At 42.0% G+C, this 25,501-nt stretch overlaps 1 protein-coding gene across 1 annotated transcript in view; it reads left to right on the forward strand.

Moving 5' to 3' along the window:
- The first annotated feature begins 4,269 nt into the window (after positions 1 to 4,269).
- The window catches only part of LOC121879928, a 35,343-nt gene continuing 14,111 nt past the window's right edge, over positions 4,270 to 25,501 (forward strand). The window contains exons 1-6 of the mRNA XM_042386745.1: positions 4,270 to 4,376; positions 5,800 to 6,123; positions 13,970 to 14,108; positions 14,210 to 14,450; positions 17,110 to 17,357; positions 18,277 to 18,542. Coding sequence (XP_042242679.1) covers positions 4,303 to 4,376; positions 5,800 to 6,123; positions 13,970 to 14,108; positions 14,210 to 14,450; positions 17,110 to 17,357; positions 18,277 to 18,542 — 1,292 coding nt within the window. The 5' untranslated portion in view covers positions 4,270 to 4,302. The remainder of the gene's footprint in view (positions 4,377 to 5,799; positions 6,124 to 13,969; positions 14,109 to 14,209; positions 14,451 to 17,109; positions 17,358 to 18,276; positions 18,543 to 25,501) is intronic.

A 25,501-nucleotide genomic window follows, 5' to 3' on the forward strand; every position in this document is an offset into this window, starting at 1 on the left:
TTGTCTTAACAATATTAACTTTTTGTTAATGTAATTCTTCCTGCATAACACACATGACATGATTATAATCTTGCTAATTAAATATTATTTTGGGTATAATAAGTTGCGTCAGTAACAGATCAATACACTGTTGAAGCATTACACATGGACGTTCTCCTCCCTTTAATATTTAATTTTCCACTCCTTGCAACGGTGGTACCTTCCCATTATTTCTCAATCACACTTCCAAAACGATACTACCACCCCTCCAAGACGATATTACCACCCCTCCAAGACGATATTACCACCCCTCCAAGACGATACTACCACCCCTCCAAGACGATACTACCACCCCTCCCAGACGATATTACCTCCCCTCCAAGACGATACTACCACCCTTCCCAGACGATACTACCACCCCTCCAAGACGATACTACCACCTTCCCAGACGATACTACCACCCTCCAAGACGATACTACCACCCTTCCCAGACGATACTACCACCCTCCAAGACGATACTACCACCCTTCCCAGACGATACTACCACCCCTCCAAGACGATACTACCAATTCTCCCAGACGATACTACCACCCCTCCAAGACGATACTACTACCCTCCCAGACGATACTACCACCCTCCAAGACGATACTACCACACCTCCCAGACGATACTCCCAGACGATACTACCACCCCTCCAAGACGATACAATCCACCCCTCCCAGACGATACTACCACCCCTCCAAGACGATACTACCACCTCCCCAGACGATACTACTCACCAGACGATACTACCACCAAGACGATACTACCACCCCTCCAAGACAATACTCCCACCCCTCCAAGACAATACTACAACCCCACCAAGACGATACTACCACCTCCAAGACGATACTACCACCCCTCCAAGACAATACTACCACCCCTCCAAGACAATACTACTCCAAGACGATACTACCACCCCTCCAAGACAATACTACTACCCCACCAAGACGATACTACCACCCCTCCAAGACGATACTACCACCCCTCCAAGACAATACTACCACCCTCCCAGACGATACTACCACCCGTCCAAGACGATACTACCACCCCTCGACAATACTACCACCCTCCAAGACGATACTACCACCTCCAAGACGATACTACCACCTCCAAGACGACATAACCACGACTCCAAGACAATACGACCACCCATCCAAGACAATACGACCACCCATCCAAGACAATACGACCACCCCTCCAAGAACGATACGACCACCCCTCCATGACGATACGACCATCCCTCCAAGACAGCACTACCACCACTGCAAGACGACACTGCCACGCCTCCAAGACAATACGACCACCCATCCAAGACAATACGACCACCCCTCCAAGACAAAAATACTACCCCTCCAAGACAATAGTACTACCCCTCCAAGACAATACTACCAACCCTCCAAGACGATACTACCACCCCTCCAAGACGATACTACCAACCCTCCAAGACGATACTACCACCCCTCCAAAACAATACTACCACCCCTCCAAGACGATACTACCACCCCTCCAAAACAATACTACCACCCCTCCAAGACGATACTACCACCCCTCCAAAACAATACTACCACCCCTCCAAGACGATAATACCACCCCTCCAAAACAATACTACCACCCCTCCACGCCAACATTACCTGCCTACCCGTCAATAATTATCCAACCCTCACCGTCATCACAACACTACTGTACATGAGTGACCGTCAGGTTTTACAATGCTGAGCTAAAACATTACTAGAAGGGACAACACATAGTTATATATTTGGGAATAAATTTCAGTTAATTTCACTAATGCTACGATTAAATACTTCGGAGTGTCAGTTCAAGGTTTAATCTCTCAAAATTACACATTTTGGCAAAAGTGAGCATCTTCGAACTGTATTAAGCGGAACCAACCAACTTCCTCTTCCGTCTTGTGAGGAAGATGATTAACTGGTTTCATCACTGGGATCTCAAGTCAAAGATGGAATCCATACAAAAGAATCATCTAAAGCCTTACAGAAGTCAACCTTCTGCAGACAAGATCTTGGTCTCTATTCTCTACAATGCCAGAGGGATTCTGTTGATTGACCACCTTGCACATAAAACAATGATCACTAGTGCAGCCCTAATGCGATAACTGAACAACATTATCCATCTGGGAGAAACAAGGAAGACCAAAGTGTGGTCCTGCTTCACGACAAGGTGCCAGTCCACAAATCAACATAATCCATCACCCTCCACAATATAATCCTCCATCCATCTACAACTTACTCCAAAATCCCTTCATAGCTTACTCCACAGTCCTTCCACAAAAACATATTTCACCATCCCTCCATAAAAAACATACTCCACCATTCATCCACAACAATATGCTCCACCATCCATCCACAATAACATACTTCACCATCCATCCACAACAATATACTCAACCATCCCTCCTCATCATACACCACTATCCCTCCACAACATACTCCACCATCCTTCCATAATATCATATCCCACCTTCGACATTTCCAAAGCATTTGTTAGGGCCTAGCACAAGTCTTTGCTTTCTAAACTTCCCTCTTATGGTTTCTCTCCCCCGCTTAGTTCTCTAATTTCTAGCTTCCTTGAGAACCTAACCATGGCAGTTGTTGTTGAGGGATTGATCTCTCGCTCTTTCTCTACCAATCACATTTCAGGACGCAATCACTCTGCCAAATTCTGAAAGATATGCTAGGCCTTACCATTTACTCTAATATGTCATGGGTCACATGTCCTCAACATTGCTAAAGCTGCCTCCCGAAAGCTGGGAATGCTGTACAGATGCCGCACATACTTTACTCTTGAGCAGTTGCTTCAAGTTTATTAGGGATTCATTCGTCCTAACTTAGAGTACTGCTCTCATATTTGGGGAGGGCTCTTCTTTTCATTAACTGTTAGATAAAGTGAAATCAAAGGCATTTCGTCTTATTAACTCTCCTCCTTTAGTCGATAATCTTTCTTCACTTTTTCTTCGACGCAATGATACCTCTCTCTCTCTCTCTCTCTCTCTCTCTCTCTTACAGGTACTTTAGCCGGCACTGTTCGGTGGATTTGACATCCTGCGTACCGCTGGCAAGGCCGTGGACTCGTAACCCTCATCTTACCCGCGGTGCCCACCGTTTCTGTGTAGGTGTCGGTCACACTAGAATAACATACAGCCAAACTGTGGAATGCTCTGCCTTCTTCTGTGTTTCCATGCTCATACAATGTCTCGCTTCAAAAGCTGGTTTTCCGGCATCTTCGTGGTGTAGATTAATACAGACTTTCTCTTCTATTTTTAATTTATTTTTACTCATATCCCCTCCCACCACCCTCCATGCCCGATTGTAGGTCGATGACCTGTGCCAGAGTGGGCTATTCCAGGTAAAAAAAAAACACTTTCCACAACAACATACTCCACCAGCCCTCCACAACAACATACTCCACCAGCCCTCCACAACAACATACTCCACCACCTTTACATAACCCACAATCAACTCCAATCCTAAGAAGGGTGGGAAGGGCAGCCATCAGGGGCTTCCACACAAACAAGGAAAAGAATCGTAATATCCGTGTTTACTGACGTCACGTTGCTGCTTTTCCAAGAACCTCCTGGCATGTTCATCAGAACTGGTTTGTGATGATGTAAGTAACTGGGCCGGAGGTGAGAGAATATAAGACCCAAGTTCAGGTGTGTGCTGGTCACAACTCACCTGGTTGACGCTACGACAACAAGACACCTTCAGTCTTACCTGTGTACTGTAGGTCAATACTAAACAGTAGGTAGGTAATGCTGCTGTTGTTTTACTACATTATCACTACTAATAGCGCCTGCTATTGTTAACAGTGTTGCTACACTGCAACACAAGTGACGTCACTATGTTTACAACACCATATTGTGGGTCAATTCGTCATTCAGTCATTCACCCGAAGCCACCTTCAATAATTTGCACCAAGAAAAGGATGACCCATTATTTAACAGATAACAGACAGATTACTTAACGAGTAATTACGAGAGAAGAAATCTGAGATTATTAAACTTCCAGGAAGAATAGCCAGTGTACGGCGTAACAGTAGTTTACCGCTTATTTGGCGCCAACTCCAACACACGGAGGTATGGTGGGCAGGTGGGGGAGGTGGCGCACAGCCCTTGATTTTTTATTTAGCTTATGCCCTGGCTGATAGCAGGATGAGAGAGCGGTGGACCCTGGCGGCTGAGTGTGAAGTAGTATTGGCTGAAGCGAGGACTGGAGAGGAGTTGTAGGGAGAGTAGATACAGTAGCGACAGCAGGCAAGGTGGCGATGAAGAGCGACGGAGGAAATTGGGGAGTGACAGAGTCGCTGGATGGCGACGAAAGGGACAGTGTCGATTGCAGGTAACGGTTAGAGGAACGGCGACAGAAGGGACAGGAAAATCGGGAGTAGTGAACTGCGTGGACGGATCAGTAAAGAGAACAAAATTGAAGATTTGAATTTGAAGGACTCTTGGCATACCATGTATACATATGTTCTTGTAATTATTTTGTTGAACATTTTATTGTTAATTTAAAGAAGTTACAACCGTAAAGGTTGCTCCTTTTAATGACCTATCAGTAAATAAAGAAACCCTACACATAATCATATCTGACAAAACAAAATACTTCAAATAACGACAACATATAATTACACACTCCATAATCTTCAAATATTTTAATTCAGGCAAAACTCTGTGATTCCTAATATAATATTCCGAGGCAGTGAGCATATAAGGGGAACAAGATGTCAGACTGCAGCATGTTGTTCACTAAGTATGTTTTACGGAATATATACCTTCATTGTGTCGAGGAGTTCTGCTACCTGGGTGACAATCAGTGCTGGAGGTGATGTTGAAGTTAGTTCAGACACACAAGGCAGGTGTGGCTGGAAGAGGTTGAAGAAATTGTTGCCTTAACTGACGGCAAGAGGCCTTCCCCTGTTTCAAAGTTTTGTTCTACTTTTTAAGTCTAAAGACGAAATGTTCGAGTGTGTGGCCATATGTCTGTCCACACTCTTTACATTTAGTGATGTTCACATCTGCCTGTGGGAGACGCTGCACAAGATCAAGCACCTTGGTGAACTACCATCAGGTACTCACGGCTAATCCACGAACGTGTTAAAATAAGCGTAAAAAAGAACAATGACGAAGTGTTACGTACATATCCAATAAAAGCAAAACACTTGCGTTAAAACAGACCGTCTTGTTTTTCATCTTAAATTTTCGTTTCTCCTTTATCATTATCATGCGATGAGTTCTTAAATTACTTTAAATATTGTGATACAAATATTATGGGAACAGGTTTTTGGTTGAGCATTCGCATAGCAAGAAAATTATCACAGGTTCGATTCCCAAGACGAGTGGAAAACTGAGATCCTTCTGTGTACACTTGGAGTTACACTCTGCACTAAAGTGAGTGCACACTACTAGGTACACCAGCTGATGGTAAAACAACCAATCCGTGGATTAGCGGCTCAATAGCCGCTGAATGGTGATCAAACAACACTCGGTGGATTAGTATTCTGTTAAGAGTGAGGATAACCCACTAACTGTTGAATGGTAACAATTAAAATATCTGCTCCGATTCATCCATCCGATATCATAAGCCATGTAATGACTTGCAAGAATGAAAAGTTTCTTACAGATATCATTATTAGCAGTAGTCAAATTGGTTGTAGTAATGGTTATATTAACAGTAGAAGTAGTCGTAGCATTACATTTTTTTTATAAACAATACATAATGAGTGTTCAGATAATAACAGCTTAACTCTTCTTCTCGTCCACAGAATGTTAAACTTTGTGTCGGCAGTGTTGTTATTGACGCTAGTGGGTGTGGTCAGCCCTCAGTGTATCACCACCAACGATACTCAGTCCCCACCACTCCACCCTGACCTGGGCCACATCCTCCCCTTCAGCTTGGGTTTGTTCAAGGAGCTCTACGTCCCCGGCAGCGCCACGGGCAACTTCTTCTTCTCCCCCTTCAGCATCTGGAACGCCCTCGTCTTGGCCTACTTCGGGTCGGCTGGCAGAACCCGGGAGCAACTGCAACGGGTTCTCAACCTTAAGAACCCAGCTGATACCCTGGCCACTTACAAGGCCGTGGACCGTCTGTGAGTACACACCTGTCTTACTTACCCACACCTGTACCTTAGCGACCAACACCTGTACCTTAGTGAACCACACCTGTATCTTAGTGACCCACACCTGCACCTTACTGACCCATACCTGTACCTTAATGACCAACACCTGTACCTTAGTGACCCACACCTGCACCTTAATGACCAACACCTGTACCTTAGTGACCTACACCTGTACCTTAATGACGGCACGGGGTGGAGGAGACTGCAGTGGGAGCGGGTAAACAAAGTGAAAGATTACAGGGAAATAGTGTTAGGATGATGACAAAACTCAATTAGACAGGGCGTTTAAACCTAAATGCGGCAAAGGGAGGACTCAGAACATGACTAACTTAAATGTCTACTACGCGAACAGTAGAGGTATGAGAAACAAAATGGATGATATTAGGGCCTTGGTATGTACCGGAAAAATCGATATAGCATTCACTGAAACATGGATCAACCTAGACTCACGTGAGTTACCGGTCGAATACCAAATTGCGGATTACAAATTGTTCGATACTGATAGGCCGTCCAGGAAAGGAGGCGGAGTAGCCATCTATGTCAGGGATAATCTGAAGTGCGAAATAAATAAGGAAATAAAAACTGAGCCGAATACAGAAACAATTTGGATAGAATTAATCGACGGTAGGGAAAAATTAATCATAGGAGTAATATATAGACCTCCCAATCTTGATAGAATTAATGAGCGACTTATCTAGGATGAAATGCGCAGGGCTTCCATACACAACAAAGCCTGTATAGTAGGGGATTTTAACCTTGGCCAAATAGATTGGACTGACCTTACCGGTAATTCAGTATTAGAGGATTTCCTCGAAACGATCCAGGGCTGTTTCCTAAGTCAACATATAACCGAACCCACCCGGGGTAATAATATACTCGATTTAGTTCTGTCGAACAGAGAAAACCTCATTAGCAATGTCGAGGTAGGGAACGAACTTGCAAACAGCGATCACAAAGAAATTAGATTCCAGTTAGATTTTCTGGTCAGACGTAAAGGGAATTCCATTAAAGTCCCAGATTTCAGAAGGGCAAACTTTGATAGTTTAAAGAGGCAGCTGGGAGAGGGAGTGTCACGCATGGATGTGAACCTGACAGATGACACCGACCTGATAACGAGATCTGAGACTGCCGAGTTCCACGACAATTAAAATAACGAGTTACTTAATGCACAAACGCAGAACATACCATACAAAAACTCAGATCAGACAACAATGACCCTAAATGGATAAATAATTATTTAAAGAACATTATTGGCCAAAGGAAGGCTATAGGTAGAAGCATAAATCGTGGCGAATTTTACCTCCGGGAGTATTATAAGGTATTGGCCGGTAGGGTTAAAACCGAGATAAGAAAAGCCAAGAGGAACTTTGAACTGAAGGTAGCAGGGGAGGCGACAACAAACCCCAAAGGAGTCTACCAAATGTCTCAAACGCGAGATAAGATTGGACCAATACGTTCAGACACCGGCGAGCTAACTGATAACGACGGAGAAATGAGCAATAATCTGAATAAATATTTTTCAACAGTTTTCACAACCGAAAATTTAAACATGATACCCGAGGCACCGACTCTATTCAGAGATAGAGAAGAAAACAAATTAAGCGAGATAGTAGTGACTAGTAACGATGTTAATAAGCAAATAGACAAACTGAAACCTAATAAGTCACCTGGTCCTGATGAGATATTTGCCAGAGTATTAAAGGAATGTAAAGATGAGCTTAGTATGCCCTTAGCAAAGTCGTTTAACATGTCATTAAAACCAGGTGTCGTACCAGAATCCTGGAGGATAGCGAATGTAATACCGATTTTCAAGAAGGGGGATAGATCACTATCCTCTAACTATCGCCCAATCAGTCTTACATCAATAGTAGGTGAATTACTAGAATCAATTATTTCAAACTCTATTCGAAACCACCTGGAGAAGCACAAGTTGATCAATGATTCCCAACATGGCTTCACAAGCGGGCGTTCATGTCTAATTAATCTATTAACATTCTTCTCATCAGTTTTCGAATTGGTGGACGAGGGACACAATTATGATGTGGTATATCTCGACTTTAGCAAAGCCTTCGACAGAGTCCCCCACGAAAGACTATTTAGAAAGGTAGAAGCGCATGGCATCAAAGGTAATATCCTTAAATGGATTAGGGCGTGGTTACAGGACAGGAAACGCATAAACGGCACTAAATCGCATTGGAGCAACGTTACTAGTGGAGTTCCCCAAGGATCAGTACTTGGACCATTATTATTTATTATATACGTAAGCGACAGAGATATCGACATAGACAGCAACATAAGTAAATTTGCTGATGACACTAAAATAGGACGTGTAATTAAATCTGATGAGGACTCTGCAAAACTACAGGAAGATCTAAACAAATTTTTCGAATGATCGGAAAAATGGCAGATGAAATTCAATGTGGACAAATCTAAAAAGTACTCAGTATAGGAGATGTAAACAGGGAAACCAGTTACCAGATGAACAACGATGCCATTGTGGAATCCGACTGCGAGAGATTTAGGAGTAATGATAAGTAGGAATCTTAAGCCAAGTAAACAATGTGTTTTTGCTTGTAACAAGGCTAATAAAGTACTTGGGTTCATACAAAGGAGTGTTAGTTTCAGGACTCGCGAGGTCATCTTAAAATTATATCTAGAGCTTGTGAGACCTCACCTGTATTACTCAGTTTAGTTCTGTTCACTGTATTACAAAATGGATATAGAATCATAGGAAAGAATCCAGAGGAGAATGACAAGACTAATCCCGGGCATTAGGAACCTTGAATACAGAGACAGGTTAAAGCATCTTAATTTGCACTCCCTCGAGAGACGAAGAGTGAGGGGCGACATGATAGAGGTGTATAAATGGAAGTCAGGGTTAAACAAAGGGGACATTACAAAGGTACTCAAAGTATCCAACCAGGAGCGAACTCGTAACAATGGTTTTAAATTAGACAAATTTAGATTTCGGCGTGAAATAGGTAAACACTGGTTTGGAAACAGAGTAGTGAATGAATGGAACAAGTTACCAAATATCATCATTAACTCGAATACGCTGGATAGCTTCAAACATAGGTTGGATGCTTATATGAGCAATAGGGGTTGGGTATAAGCGGGACTGCCCAGTATGGGTCAATAGACCTGCTGCAGTTTCCTCCATTCTTATGTTCTTATGTTCTTATACCAGTACCTTAGTGACCCATGACCTAAACCCCACAAAGCCTGTTCATCCAGCTGATGGCGCCATAAATATCCAATTGGGGATTGCCTGTGCCACTTATGTGGTTTTGGTAGCATTTTACCTGAGGTTCATGGCGCCATCAGCTCAATAAACAGGCTTTGTGTGAAATATAACAAAGTCTAGGATTGGTTTTAGTGTCCTTGTGGTAAGGTGGTAGCAATCCCTGGTCACACGCATAAGGTCGAGAGTTCGAGTCCTGGCTGGTGAGGTCGTTGATTATATATTGAAAGTCCACGTGTTATATGGACTAAATGAAATAAATAAATATATATATATATATATATATATATATATATATATATATATATATATATATATATATATATAATAAGGAAAGAAGAAAACACGAAGTTCGTGTTTTCTTTCCTTGTTATCAGCATATACCTAGATCACAACAGTAGATATATATATATATATATATATATATATATATATATATATATATATATATATATATATATATATATATATGTATATAAATATATATATATATATATATATATATATATATATATATATGTATATATATATATATATATATATATATATATATATATATATATATATATATATATATATATATATATATATATATATATATATATATATATATATATATATATATATATATATATATATATATATATATATATATATATAAATGTAATAGTCAGAAATTTCAGTGTAATTTCAAATGCCGCGCCATTGGCGCATACTAAGTTTTCAAGGTCGTCTGAGGGAAGAGAGCGTTCCCCGCACATAGCGAGAGGTTGTGGAACTAGACCTATATGAGATTAAATGTAATTTGCCAAATTAATAATGATGCGATTCATGAAGTTAAGGGACTATTATTGAATTTTAAATTATTATAGATCGTTTATCAGTCTGAATAGTGTTACGGGTGTCCCAAGGAGTTATTAGTTAGGCGGAAAATATGTCACGTAGGCCTAAGCTAACGCCTTGAGAGAACAGGAGGCGGGCTCTCTCTCAGTCACGTGAAAGCGATCGGAACTACAGGACATCCCCGACCGCCCGTCCACAGAAATAGTCACATGGCCTAGTCACCTGTGTTGCACTATTGCAGTATAACAAGTAAGTCTCATTCGATCTCAGACAGGGTTTAGATACGGCAGTGATAAAGTTAACAAGAGCTAACAGTGAGTTCATTTCAGGGTTTCCGTCAGAACCCACTTGACTGCGAGAAATTGACTGCGAGAGTGATGACTGCCAGAGATTGACTGCCGTTTGAGACTGCCGTTGATGATTGATGATTAGCGATTGTCGCAGTTGGAACGATCAGTGCAGGCTTGTCACTGGTCAGCGGGGATATCAAGGGATCTCTTGAGTGAGCAAGTGCTCCCGACAACTAAAACGACACAGGACCAGCATCAGCATTGGGTGATCAGTTCTTCCCATGTGGGTGCACAGCACCACGTGTTTTCGGTCAGCTAGAAGTATTACCTACTGGCTAGGGTCACCTGCTGGCATTCTCTCTTCCCGCCCATGGACACACTGGGAGTACACTGAGGCTATCTGAGTAAATTAATGGTCACACACTAAGACCAGGAGTCTAGGGGATGCCTAGAGAAACATTTTATCTCCCTTATTACAGGTGTATGTTGAGTTGGGTGAAGCAGGGTTCCCAGGTATTGGTGGACTCAGTAATATCTTAATAATAGTGATAATATTTTGGGTGTAGTTAATACCATTTTTTTCAGTTACTGATATTATCTTGATGTGTGTAGTTTAATATTTCTTAAATGATTTTGATACTATTGTTTTTTAATGTTTGTTTCACTAATTGAAACCAGAGTGATACTGTGATTTAGTTCCTTTAATGCATTTAATTTTTCTTTGTAATTCCGATCTCGGATATAACCTTTGTTCCCCAGAGTAGTGTTAAGTTAGGATAGGAAGTGTGCATCGGTTGGTGCAACCTAATTCTATTGAGTGCCCTGAAGGCCTATTCAGGGTGGAGTTAATAAGTTTTTATTTTTCTATACCATTTTCTCAGTGCTGGACATAATTGTGTTGAGTGCCCTTAAGGCCTATTCATTGTAGAGTTATTAATTTCCTATTTTGTTAATACCATTTTCTCAGTGGTTGATATTATTTTGTTGAAAGCCCTTAAGGCCTGTTTCATGCGTGCAAACAACATTTCTTAATACTTTAAATTTATTGTTGTCTAATGAGGCATTGTCTGAGTTTCTAATAATTTCAATCTCAGGTATAACCTTTATTCCCCAGAGTAGTGTTTTAAGTTCAGGTTAAGAGGTGAGCATATTGGTGTACCATTATTTGATTGTGTTTGTAGTGTTGGAGGGAAAATAAGTGTAAATTTAACAGTGTGTCTCATTCATCCCAGTCACAGACGCTATCCTTCCACGGGTCACGGACAAGTCATTTTGTTTAGTAAATTTAAGTGTTCTTGTGCTGGTTCGGGATTTCTCTCAAAGGGGCACTTCCACTACAATTACCATCTAATAATCTTTCATAAACCCCAAGCCAAGTGGGAAATTAAAGTCCAGTAAATTCCGACAGGTTACAAATGGTAGCAGAGCGTAGTTTTTAATGTCGTGACTGATAGTTCTGTGGTTGGGTTAATGAACGCCATCATGTGTTGGTTAGTAATGGTAGGGATTGAATTCGCACTGATGCTCATCCTTGTGTCCGGATTGAGTTGGTTAGGCTTGACAGTAGAGATAAAAATGAGGAGGAAGAGAGACAGCCACGAGACCTTGGTACAGCTGAGAGAGGAGTTCGGAGACCTAAAGAGGGATTATCAAGCACGGGTAAACAGGTTAAAGTGGGAGTTTCAGGCACACATTCAACGGTTCAGGGAGGAAACAAGGGGTGAATGTCAGGCACACGTCCAGCAGTCAAGGAATTGTCAGGTCCAAGTGGAAAAATACAGGGGTACGTAAGTAGTTCAGAGAGGTTGATCGAGCCCTCCAGCTGAGAGACAAGACGAAGCCGACCGATTACAGTTTAGGTGTGCATGGTAATGAGAAAAGGCAGGTTGTCGAGGGTGAGTTGGAGGAGTCGTGAGTAGGGCAGAGGGGATTGGAGAGATGGTTAGGTCAGAGATGTGCGTTGAGTAGTGGTTGCTGTCATGAGCGGGTTTGAGAGTACGGTTGTAATGTCCAGGGCCTCACTAATATGGACTGGTACATTGTCAGAGGGTTGGTCTGCCGGCATGAGGTTCGAAGACGTGGATTGAGTTGATCATTGAAGACGTGAGAGCGTTCGTGTGGACTGAGTATTGTTTTGCCACTGGTTCCTATTAGTTCAAGGGCCAGGCAAAGGAGAGCATGTTTGAGTTGGACTGAGTATTGTTTTGACATTGGTTCCTCTTAGTTCAAGGGCCAGGCAAAGGAGAGCATGTTTGTTTTGGACTGGTATTAATTTTGACATTGGTTCTCTAGTTAAGGGCCACGCAAAAGGGGAGCGTGATGTTCTGGTTGGTTTTGAGTTGGGCTAGGCAAGAAATGGAGTTGCTGGCTGCGAGTTGGAATACGGCAGAGTTGAAGTTGGTTTCTAAGTTGTTCTCTCAGCATATGAGGACAGTGCTGTCTTTTTTTAGGGGGTCGAATGTTAGCGGGAGAGAGAAGGGGAGAAGAGAAGACGGGAATGCTGCGTTTAGCACGTTAAAGGGGTGAGATGCAGTTTCTTAGAACAAATTTCTAGGGGGGTCGTATGCATGTTTTCTCAGCACATGAGGACAGTGCTGTCTTTTTTTAGGGGGGTCGATTGTAATATTCAGAAATTTCAGTGTAATTTCAAACGCCGCGCCATTGGCGATACTGAGTTTTCAAGGTCGTCTGAGGGAAGAGAGCGCTCCCCGCACATAGCGAGAGGTTGTGGAACTAGGTCTATATGAGATTAAATGTAATTTGCCGAATTAATATGATGAGATTCATGAAGTTAAGGGACTATTATTGAATTTGAAATTATTATAGATCGTCTATCAGTCTGAATAGTGTTACGGGTGTCCCAAGGAGTTATTAGTTAGGCGGAAAATATGTCACGTAGGCCTAAGCTAACGCCTTGAGAGGACACGAGGCGGGCTCTCTCTCAGTCACGTGAAAGCGATCGGACCTACAGGACATCCCCGTGCGCCCGTCCACCTGTGTTGCACTATTGTAGTATAACAAGTAAATCTCATTCGATCTCAGACAGGGTCGCTATCCTTCCACGGGTCACGGACAAGTCATTTTGTTTAGTAAATTTAAGTGTTCTTGTGCTGATTCGGGATTTCTCACAAAGGGGCGCTTCCACTGCAATTACCATCTAATAATCTTTCATAAACCCCAAGCCAAGTGGGAAATTAAAGTCCAGTAAATTCCGACCGGTTACATATATATATATATATATATATATATATATATATATATATATATATATATATATATATATATATATATATATATATATATATATATATATATATATATATATATATATATATATATATAATGAAACAGCTTTATCATTGCTGACAGTATAAACGCCTGTCAATATACACTTGAGCAGTGCCTGTCAATATTGTAAACCTATGTTCGGCAACTCACACAGGTACGCAGAGCGACAGGCCAACAACAGCGACTATGTGATCGATTTGGCCAACCGAATGTACGTGAACGTGAGCTTTCCCATCCGTGACTGTGTGAGCCAGGTCCTCTCTGAGGAGGTCCAGTTTCTCAACTTCTACCAGGTCAGTACAGCTACACACATGTCACTGAACTCTCTCTCTCTCTCTCTCTCTCTCTCTCTCTCTCTCTCTCTCTCTCTCATACCATGTTTATCCGCCCTCAGAACGAGGCAGCCAATAAGATCAATCAATTCGTGTCGGAGACAACACGAGGCAAAATCACGCAGGTGGTCACCCCCCAGGACCTTAAGAACGTCGTCATGGCGTTGATTAACGCCGCTTACTTCAAGGGCCTCTGGCTCACACCCTTCAAGACTTCCCTCACCTCCAAGGATAAGTTCTTCACATCCCCAAACCAACACACACTAGTCGACATGATGAATCTACACGATTACTTTAAAGCAGGTATGTTTGTCTAGACTCTAGATAAAGCTTGTCCAACATAGTTTCCTTCCTCGCCATAGTTGAGGCGATCACCTGCCCAAATAATAGGCCAGTACATGGTTGAAATTCATATGCAATAATAAGCTAGTTCCGCCAGTGAAGCATCACATAAGTGTTGAAACTTAATTCCAAAAAAAATATAAAAGTAAATTCATCTTGGCGTTGCTACGCCTTATCCACGACATCACGCCTCTTCTGAGCTGGGGTACACACGTTTGTTAAGACTCTAATTTGCATACTTTCCATTCACCACATATGGCGATTGGTGCAAGTACTGGACAACTCTAGTGTAAATTGCATAGGTACCAGAAATGTTACAGCTTTAAAATAATTCTGGTAAAATTATCAAACCAATTTTAATATCTGAAGACAACCTGCACATGATCACAAGACCATATGAATTCAGTCTTGACAGTCAATAATTCACTCAATATGGGTAACATTCAGGAATTCCAACACATAAACCTGAACCCCGAAATTTTTCTTTTTAACATTTTTCCATTGTTGTATTTTTACATCTAAAACACCACTCATGGAATAGAAAACGCCTCTCCCTATCTGTGCAGGGACTTATCTAGACCGCGTCCCTATTGTAACCTTATATTATTATTGTCCGTGACGTCACACGTAAAATCGATATTTGTTAACGTGGGAGACATCTTTAATTTGTCAAGAATTTTAATAATAATCATAATTTTATATAATTTAAGCCAGTGGTATCGGGCTAAAGTCCTTACACATATGATAAACGCTCCACCATTTTAATAAACTGGGTTTATGACCAAGTATAGCAGATGAATAAGACGTGAATTATGGCTGTCTCATTATTGATGCATGTTGTTGTGTAAGTGTGTTCACTTTTTAACCATTTATTATCATAATAAGTTCCATAAAACAAAGAGCAGTAAGAGTTAGGTATTTGGGGGGTAACTGGGGATTGGCTGCTCTTGGGAGACGCTTAGATTATTTAATCTTAAATTAAGTGAACTATGATTCATTTATTACTGTACAATGAAAGAGACAAGAGGCAATTAACTGTAATTACATGACATCTATGTTTGTAACTTCATGTTACAAATAAGAGAAACATGGCGAGTATTTAAGTTGCAGGCAACTGTGATTCTAATTCGTATTAAACGTACAGGTAATGAACGGTACTGAAGCAGGGCAGGAAAATAAACATTACATGTCTTTTTTTTTGTTTTTTTTTACGGGAATTAGTCCACCCGGGCACAGATCAAACGACCCACAACGGAGCCTGAAGGGCGAAAAAAAAAAGAATGGAAAGAAATTGAAAATATAGAAAAAAAGGGTATACTGTACTAATCTACACCACGAAGATGCCGGAAAACCAGGTTTTTAAAGTGAGACAGATTGTAAGAGCAAGGAAACACAGAAGAAGGCAGAGCATTCAACAGTTTGGCTGTGTGAGGAAAGAAGGAGGTACTATAACGGGTTATTCTCGTGTGACCGACATCCACAGAGAAATGGTGGGCACCGCGGGCAAGACGTGTGTTACGAACCCACGGCCTTGCCGGCGGTACACAGGATGCCAAATCCACTGAACATTGCCCGTTAAAGTACCTGTAAAAGAGAGAGAGTGAAGCAACATTGCGGCGAAGGGAAAGGGGAGAGAGATTGTCGACTAAAGGAGGAGAGTTAATAAGACGAAATGCCTTTGATTCCACCCTATCTAATAGTTGGACAGAAGAGCCACCCCAGATATGAGAACAGTACTCCAAGTTAGGACGAATGAATCCCTTATATACTTGGAGCAACTGCTCAGGAGTGAAATAGCTGCGGCATCTGTACAGCATTCCCAACTTCCGGGAGGCAGCTTTAGTTATACTAAGAATATGTGATTTCCAGGACATATTGGAGGAAATGGTGAGGCCTAACATATTTATTTCAGAATGTGGGAGGATGATAGCGTCCTCAAATGTAATTGGTGGGAGATCGTCTAATTTACAAAGTATAATTGGTAAATATGGAGTTTTGTGACTATTGAACTTAACCAAGTTTGTATCGCCCCATTCAGAGATGCTGCACAGATCCGCGTTGATAGAAGTAATGATATCAGTTCTAGAAACAGATCTAGTTTGAGAGTTAGGAGGAAGGGGAAAATGTGAGGAAGAGTGAAGAGTAGAATCATCGGCGTAAGAATGGATAGAATTAGTTGTAGTGTGAAGTAAATCATTGATAAAAAGAAGGAAGAGAGTTGGTGAAAGAACAGAACCCTGTGGGACGTCACCATTGGTAGAGAAAGAGCGAGAAATTGATCCCTCGACAACAACTGCCATGGATCGATTCTCAAGGAAGCTAGAGATGAGAGCACAAAGTGGGGGAGAGAAACCAAAAGAGGGAAGTTTAAATAGCAAAGACTTGTGCCATACCCTGTCAAATGCTGTAAGGCACGTCGGGGTAAGTTAACTGATATCACCGTTTTAAATTTCAAGTGGATAGAAGCAATGAGTGTAACACGAGTAAATGATACTAAAATTACTCATTCCTGCTGTCCTGAAAGAGTGGACAAGTACAATAACATCATAACTATGTATAGGAAGACGTGTAATTATTGCTGTAGTGAAGCAAATAACAATTAAGTTATCTGGTGCTGCAGGAAAATCAAGTGAGCTGGGAGCTAGAGTGCTTGAACTGCCGTACAAGGGAGAGGCCGCGTCCATGTTTGTGCTTCTGCCTGACTCTGCGGCGACCGACGACAACACCACAACACCCCTGGACGCCATGCTGACCCGCCTCACCCCATACACTCTCAAAGCTGCCCTCGCCACACTGAGAGGACAAAGAGTCGACATCAGGATCCCCAAGTTCAAGATGGAAAAGTTGATCAAAAAAGAACTTAATGAGGTGAGTGTCTTATACGTTTAAGATTATTATAACGAGGACTGCAAGTAATACCTGGAATTATAGCAAAATTACTCCCAAGAACTTTTTGGCCAAATGCATAATTACGAATAAATAATTATGTAAGAATTATATTCATGTTCACGATGATGCTGTTAAAACTATCCATTCACCGTTTGTCTCCTCTTTAGAACAACTGTCACTTGCTTTTCTATGTTTATCCAAACTTCACCAATTATCCGGCTGTGGACACACTCCCCACCAAGGAATAACTTTGCATTTCTTTTATGTGCCAAGTTATGAATGGTGACATTTTGATAGTGCCGGAAATAATTAATGATAAAAAGTTAAAGTAAAATCAAAATGACGGAAAAGAAAACAAAACCGGAAAGAAAAACAACCCAAAATAAAACGACAAGAATAAAGAAACCTATAAAAGAGAGAGAGAGAGAGAGAGAGAGAGGCCAGCCAACTCCACAAACATTAGTAACTAGAACCCACCTAATACCATTTCCCTTCAACCTCTCGACCTACCAATTAACATCACTATCACACCTGGCATGACCTTAAGTATATCTGAAGAGGCTGGCTGGAGTTATTTCAACGGAGTAAAGGCATTTACCAAATACCTAATCTCTCACCAAAACATTGTGACACCGTGTTCATTTTCACAAGCCAACAAATTTCCTTACAGCATTTATCACTACTGCCTTCACAACCAAGGAAAAAGTCAGTCACAAACTCTTGTATTTTTTGTTTTTAATCAAGATGCCTCAAACACTAATCAAATATCTACAAGAAGAAGCATTTAAAAATGTAGATGAAACTTTGCCCACAACGATCCATTAAGTTTACTTTTCTAGTTACATAACTGATGACACACTGCTTCATGTTGTTAAAAATATTCCAATCTTCCCGACAGGCTCTCCAGCGTCTTGGGATCCGAGACATCTTCAGTGACTCTGCTGACATGTCCATCTTTGATCCTTTACGTCGGCTTAAAGTGAAAGAGACCATCCATAAGGCCGTAATAGAAGTAAACGAAGAGGGTTCAGAGGCTGCGGCTGCAACAGTGGGACTCATTGTTCCCTCGACGGTCCCGTTACGATTCATATGTAATAGGCCCTTCCTATTCTTCATCCACGATAACCATACCAATAACATTCTCTTTATGGGCGTCTACAGGCAGCCATGAACCCACACCAAACCATAATGTACACCCTTATAGAACACCAATATAACTTAGGCACCTACAAAGAGACCTCCGTAATATCTTGACTATCACTGCCCACTATTATGTTTACGTGACCATAATAATGTAAAATATATCCCCTGTAATGTGGTCGTGATGTCATCAACTGTGTATGTGAGTTACAAGTGTTCCCCAAGAACTGACTGACAGTGAAGGCTGCCGCAGTAACATTCTAACCCTAATGTTTCGAAATTATGAAATATATAAACAACCTGAAAAATAATATTCAATTTAGTTCCTGAATAAAATATACATTATTCCCTTGTATTTCAGTACTTCCTTCCAGTTGTCTTAAGTATATTATCTTTTTGTTATTGTAATTCCTCCTGCATAACACACATGACATGATTATAATCTTGCTAATTATATATTATTTTAGGTAATAAGTTGCGTCAGTAACAGATCAATACACTGTTGAAGCATTACACATGGAGGGTTCTCCTCCCTTTAATTGTCTTCCCATTATCTCTAAATCACACTTCCAAGACGATACTCCCACCCCTCCAAGACGATACTACCACCCCTCGAAAACAATACTACCATCTCTTCAAGACAATACTACCACCCCTCCAAAACAATATTACCACCCCTCCAAAACAATACTATCACCCCTCCAAAACAATACTACCACCCCTCCACGCCAACATTACCTGCCTACTCGTCAATAATTATCCCAACCCTCACCGTCATCACAACGCTGCTGTACATGAGCGGCCGTTAGGTTTTACAATGCTGAGCTAAAACATTACTAAAAGGTTCTTATTGTGGGACAACACATAGTTATATATTTGGGAATAAATTTCAGTTAATATCACTAATGCTACGATTAAATACTTCAGAGTGTCAGTTCAAGGTTTAATCTCTCAAAATTACACATTTTGGCAAAAGTAAGCATCTTCGAACTGTATTAAGCGGAACCAAGCAACTTCCTCTTCCGTCTTGTGAGGAAGATGATTAACTGGTTTCATCACTGGGATCTCAAGTCAAAGATGGAATCCATACAAAAGAATCATCTAAAGCCTTACAGAAGTCAACCTTCTGCAGACAAGATCTTGGTCTCTATTCTCTACAATGCCAGAGGGATTCTGTTGATTGACCACCTTGCACATAAAACAATGATCACTAGTGCAGCCCTAATGCGATAACTGAACAACATTATCCATCTGGGAGAAACAAGGACGACCAAAGTGTGGTCCTGCTTCACGACAAGGTGCCGGTCCACAAATCAACATAATCTATCATCCCTCCACAACATAATCCTCCATCCATTTACAACTTACCCCAAAATCCCTTCACAACTTACTCGACAATCCTTCCACAAAAATATATTTCACCATCCCTCCACATCATACACCACCATCCCTCCACAACATACTCTACCTTCCTTCCATAACATCATACACCACCATTCTTCCACAATATACTCTACCACTGATAACTCTATAGCCAACTCTGCCCCCTGATAAAGCAAATCTCTTTGGCACCTTACGAGATATTTTCTTCTAACTCCACCTTAGACGATTCCAACTCTACCCCTCCTACTCCTCCTCCTCCTACTGAACCTATGCACTTTCCTATAATTTCCACTCGTAGGGTTGCTGATGTGTTATCCAATCTGGATGCGAGTAAAGCGCATGGACAAGACGGAATACCCCCTCGTGTTCTGAAGTTCTCGCTTCTTTCGCCTTTGCCTCAAAACCCAAACTTTTGCCTCTTAGAAGCATGCCTAGGTTCAGCCCATCCCCAAGAAGGGCTACCATTCGAGTCCCTCTAACTATCACCCCATTGCCTTAACTTCATCCCTCTCTAAGGTTTTCGAAACAATCTTAAACTCTCGTTTTCTCCGTCACCTTGAACGTCTTTTTCTTTTGTTAGATCACTAGTATAGCTTTCGCCAGGCGAGATCTACTGGTGATCTGCTCTCCTACTGTACCCATCTTTGGTAATCCTCTCTTAGGAATTATGTTTAACTTTCGTCGTGGCCTTCAACATCTCCAAAGCATTTGACAGTGCCTAGCACAAGTCTTTGCTTTCTAAACTTCCCTCTTATGGTTTCTCCCCCCCAATTTGTTTTCTAATTTATAGCTTTCTTGAGAACCGAACCATGGCAGTTGTTGTTGAGGGATCGATCTCTCGCTCTTTCTCTACCAATAGTGGTGTCCCACAGGGTTCTGTTCTTTCACCTACTCTCTTCCTTCTTTTTATCGATGATTTACTTCACACTACTACTAATTCTGTCCATTCTTACGCCGGTGAGTCTACTCTTCACTATTTTCATTTTTCCCTTCCCTTAATTCTCAAACTAGATCTGTTTCTAGAGTTGATATCGTTTCATCTATCAATGCGGATCTGTGCAGAATCTCCGAATGGGGAGGTAGAAATTTGGTTAAATTCAATAGTAATGAAACACAGTATTTACCAAGTGCACTTTCCAAAACAGAAGATCTTCCACCAATCATAATTCACGACACAATCACTCTGCCAAATTCTAAAAGATATGCTAGACCTCACCATTTCCTCTAATATGTCATGGAAGCCACACATCCTCAACATTGCTAAAGCTGCCTCCCGAAAGCTGGGAATGTTGCACAGATGCCGTAGCTACTTTACTACTAAACAGTTGCTTCAAGTATATTAGGGATTTATTCGTCATAACTTGGAGTACTGCTTTCCTATCTGGAATGGTTCTTCTTCTGTCTAACTGTTAGATAAGGTGGAATCAAAGGCATTTCGTCTTATTTACTCTCCTCCTTTAGTCGATAATCTCTCATCCCTTTCTCTTCGACGCAATGTTCTCTCTCTCTCTCTCTCTCTCTCTCTCTCTCTCTCTTTTACAGGTACTTTAACGTGTAATGTTCGCCGGCAAGGCAGTGGCTTCATAACACTCATCTTGCCCGCGGTGCCCACCGTTTCTGTGTGGCTGTCGGTCACACTAGAATAACCCTCATACAGCCAAACTGTGGAATGCTCTGCCTTTTTCTGTGTTTCCATACTTATACAATCTGTCTCACTTCAAAAACCTGGTTTTCCGGCATCTTCGTGGTGTAGATTAATGAGGGTGGGAAAAAATCATGATTTTTTTTTTAAATAAAAAGAAAATCGATTGATTTGATTTAAATCGGATTTTTTTTATTTAAATCGATTTTTTTTACTAATTGCAATAAAAAATTATTTTTAAACCATAAAAACAGTATTTTCCAACCAAAGCTTATTCAGGATAATAAACAGAAAATTGGCATTAAGATATTTATGCAGTGGATGTAGTAGTAGTAGTAGCGGGCGGGCGGGCGGGTCGTGTTGCGTCTCTGTAACAAAGCGTGTTCGGCATTCGGGCCTTCGATGTAGAGCGGCAGAAATTGGACAGTGATTACATAAGTTCGTCAAGATCGTCTTAGTGAGGTGAAAGTGTAAATCGATGTCGGACTTTTCATGCTAGACACGATTGTATTTTTGAAAACTCAATTTCCACCGAGTTGGAGGTACAGCCAGAGTCACAGGCCTATAACCACACAATCACTGCCACATGACAAAGCTTTTATTTTATTTTATTTTTTAGGGTGTTGTGGTCACGGCTGTGATAAAGGCCAACCAGGGAGTGTAGTACTGTGCCTTTAGTTAAATCAGTTCATAGTTGTCATCAGTGAATGCAGAAGAGACTATAAATAACTTAAAGTGAATACATATTGGCAATCGAGCTGGTAAGGACAACTGCCAGCCTATTCGTGTCATAGGTGCCACAGAGACTTTAAATTTTATTTTGTTTGTGTGCTTTCTCAAGGACTGAATCTGTGTTTATAATACACCACTCACAGGGAGATACAGTGTACACAGTGATAGTTCATAGTGTCATCAGTGACCGCTGAAGTTGTAAATAACTTAAAGTGAGCGCTCACTAGCAAGCAAGCTGGAAAGGCACCGTGCCAGCTGAAACCAAGTCGTGTCATAGGTGCCACAGAGACTTTAAATTTTATGTTGATTGTGTGCTTTCTCAAGGACTGAAACTGTGCCTACAATACACCATTCACAGGGAGATACAGTGTACGCAGTCGCAGACGACAACTCCATAGGCAACAGAGAGTAGCTAAGTACTTTTTCTCTCTTTATTTTCTTTGAAATAGGTGTAGATTTATACACAGTCTGCACCCCCCCCCCCCACCACAACAACAACAACCATGAGTTTGATATGTGATTACTGCAGGGAGACGTCGGATATGGAGGATACAGGCCTAACTAATGCAGCGTTTAGGAGGTTACTAACTGCCGTAAAGCTTGATGGCTGTTGCTGGTATTGCCCTGGCTGCATAGTCAAGGTGAATGAAGCGATTGCAATCCATAAGGGAACGAGTTCTCTAGGGACGAAAATAGATGAAGCAGGAGCCCTGCTGGTTGACAAACTGGAGCAAGTTGAGAAAGAGATCCTTGCTAAGACTGAGGAAGTAGCTAATAGAATGGAGGTGGTTGCTAAGAGGAGTTATGCTGACGTATTAGGAGGGCCACGGGGGAGGGCGGAGAGTAATGCAGAATCAGTACAGGTTCTACAGCAGATTGGGACTCTGAAAAAGTGTGTCGAAAAATGAAAATTAACGCACCTACTGTTAAGGGGAGGGGAGGAACACCAGGAACGGCTCCAGCGCAGGAACAATGTAATAGTTTTTGGAGTCCCAGAGAGCCAGGCAGAGGGAACTGTGAGTAAGGAAACACACGACAAGGTGCTGTTTCAAAATATTTGCACAGAGGTTCTGAAGATTCCAGCAACCCCTCAGGATGTGAGGAGACTGGGACAAAAGCAGGGGGCTAAGCCTCGCCCCCTCAGGATCACACTAGGAAGTGAGGAGGAAAAATGGCAAGTTATTCGGCAGGCAAAAAACTTAGCAAGGAGCGAGGCATTTCGGGATGTATTTATTCACCCAGACCGCACGGTAATGCAGAGGGAACAGCACAAGAAGCTCCTGCAGGACTTGAAGCAGAAGAGGGAGGAGTCGAGGAGGAACGGGGACAGGTGCACATGGGTTATACTCAGGGGGAGGGTAGTGGAAACAAGTGTGCCGACACAGGGCCAGGGGGCAGCAGTGCACCCTCCACCCACTCAACCCCCCACCCGGGAGGCGGCACCAGCTCAGCCTACCGGACAGGAGGGAACGAGCGCCGTGTAAACAATGACATTTTTAACCACACCCTGCAAAATACAGTGTACTTAGCAAATGCTGCAGCTTCTGAGAATGTGGGTGGAGCGGGTTTATTACTAAGAGCAGAGACGTTACCGAGAACAAATTCTGGCTTGAATGTCATGTACACTAATACTGACACGTTCCTTGATAAGAGGGAGGAGTTTGAAACACTACTAAGAGTACACCAACCAGATATTGTAGGAGTTGTAGAACTGTTGTACAAGAACAGGAGAATCGACCCAGAGGAATGTGAGTTCAGTATTGCTGGATATGACTCATTTACGAACCTAACTCAAGAATCCTGCAGGAGGGGTGTGGTTATCTACGCTAGGCAAGACCTTAGAGCCAGCCAGGCGAGGGTACAGGGAGAGGATGTTTTTGAAGAGTCCAAGTGGTGTAAAATTAAATTAAAGGGAGGGGACTTACTTATCGTCGGGTGTATCTACAGATCCCCGAACTGTGGCCCACTAAATCAAAGGAACTTAAGAACCTTAATAAACAATGCGGCGATGCTCAACCCCAGCCACCTCCTTATCATGGGGGACTTTAACTATGGCGACATCGACTGGAGAAACGAGTCCACCCCGAATGACTTGAATAATCCTGCTACTCTTTTTGTAGAAACTCTGAGAGATAATTTTCTGTTCCAACATGTGAGAGACCCGACACATTACAGAGGGGAGCAAACACCCAAGCCACTTGACCTCATCATAACAAACGAGGAGGGTATGGTGGCCAAACTGGAACACCTTGCCCCAGTTGGCACCAGTCACCATACAGTGTTGTCATTCAGATTTAACTGTTACCTAGTTCAAGATAAGGCCAGGCCAAGGTGCAAATATTACAAGGGAAATTACAATGGGATGAGGGAAGAGATGAGGGGTATCAACTGGCCTGACTTATTAAGGTACAAGAACGCAGACACTACGCTGAATATCATAACTAGTAAAATGACCCATTTGATCGATAAATATATACCCAAGACCAAACCCAGTGCTTCTAGGAATACGAGGGGATCCCTACACATGAACCATGCGGCGGTCGACAAAATTAAGAAGAAAACCCAGAAATTCAAGACGTGGGTTGGGTCAAACGATGAGCAAGACAGGAGGATGTATGCAAGAGCCAGAAACCAAGCAAAGATAGAGTGTAGGAGGGCTGAAAAGGAGTTCCAAAGGCTGGTTGCACGCGAGGTCAAGTCAAACCCAAAGGCGTTTTACCGCTATGCAAAGTCGAAATTGAAAACGCGAGTAGGAGTATCAGACCTGAGGCTTGAAGATGGTAGTTACGCAGATTCTGACCAGGATAAAGCTGAGGCATTGAACAGCTTCTTTTCCTCAGTGTTCACAAGAGAGGATGCAACTAACCTTCCTGCGTTTGAGGACAGACGGTTCGACACAGCACTGACCCACATTGTGTTCACAGAAGAGGGTATTAGAAATAAACTGTCCAGGCTAAAGGTCCATAAGAGTCCTGGACCTGACATGGTGCATCCTAGAGTGCTAAGGGAGCTGTGCAACGAGCTTGCAGAGCCCCTGAAGATTCTGTTTTGTAAATGCCTGGATGAACAAATGGTCCCCAGTGAATGGAAAGTGGCTTATGTGAGTCCTATCTTCAAGAAGGGCGATAGTCACTCCACGAACAACTATAGACCGGTGAGCCTGACCAGCATAATATGTAAAGTACTTGAGAGTATTATCAGAGATGCAGCGATGGAACATCTACTA

The sequence above is a fragment of the Homarus americanus genome, unplaced genomic scaffold (genome assembly GCF_018991925.1).
Source record: "Homarus americanus isolate GMGI-L3 unplaced genomic scaffold, GMGI_Hamer_2.0 scaffold29478, whole genome shotgun sequence".
NCBI classification, from domain to species: domain Eukaryota; kingdom Metazoa; phylum Arthropoda; class Malacostraca; order Decapoda; family Nephropidae; genus Homarus; species Homarus americanus.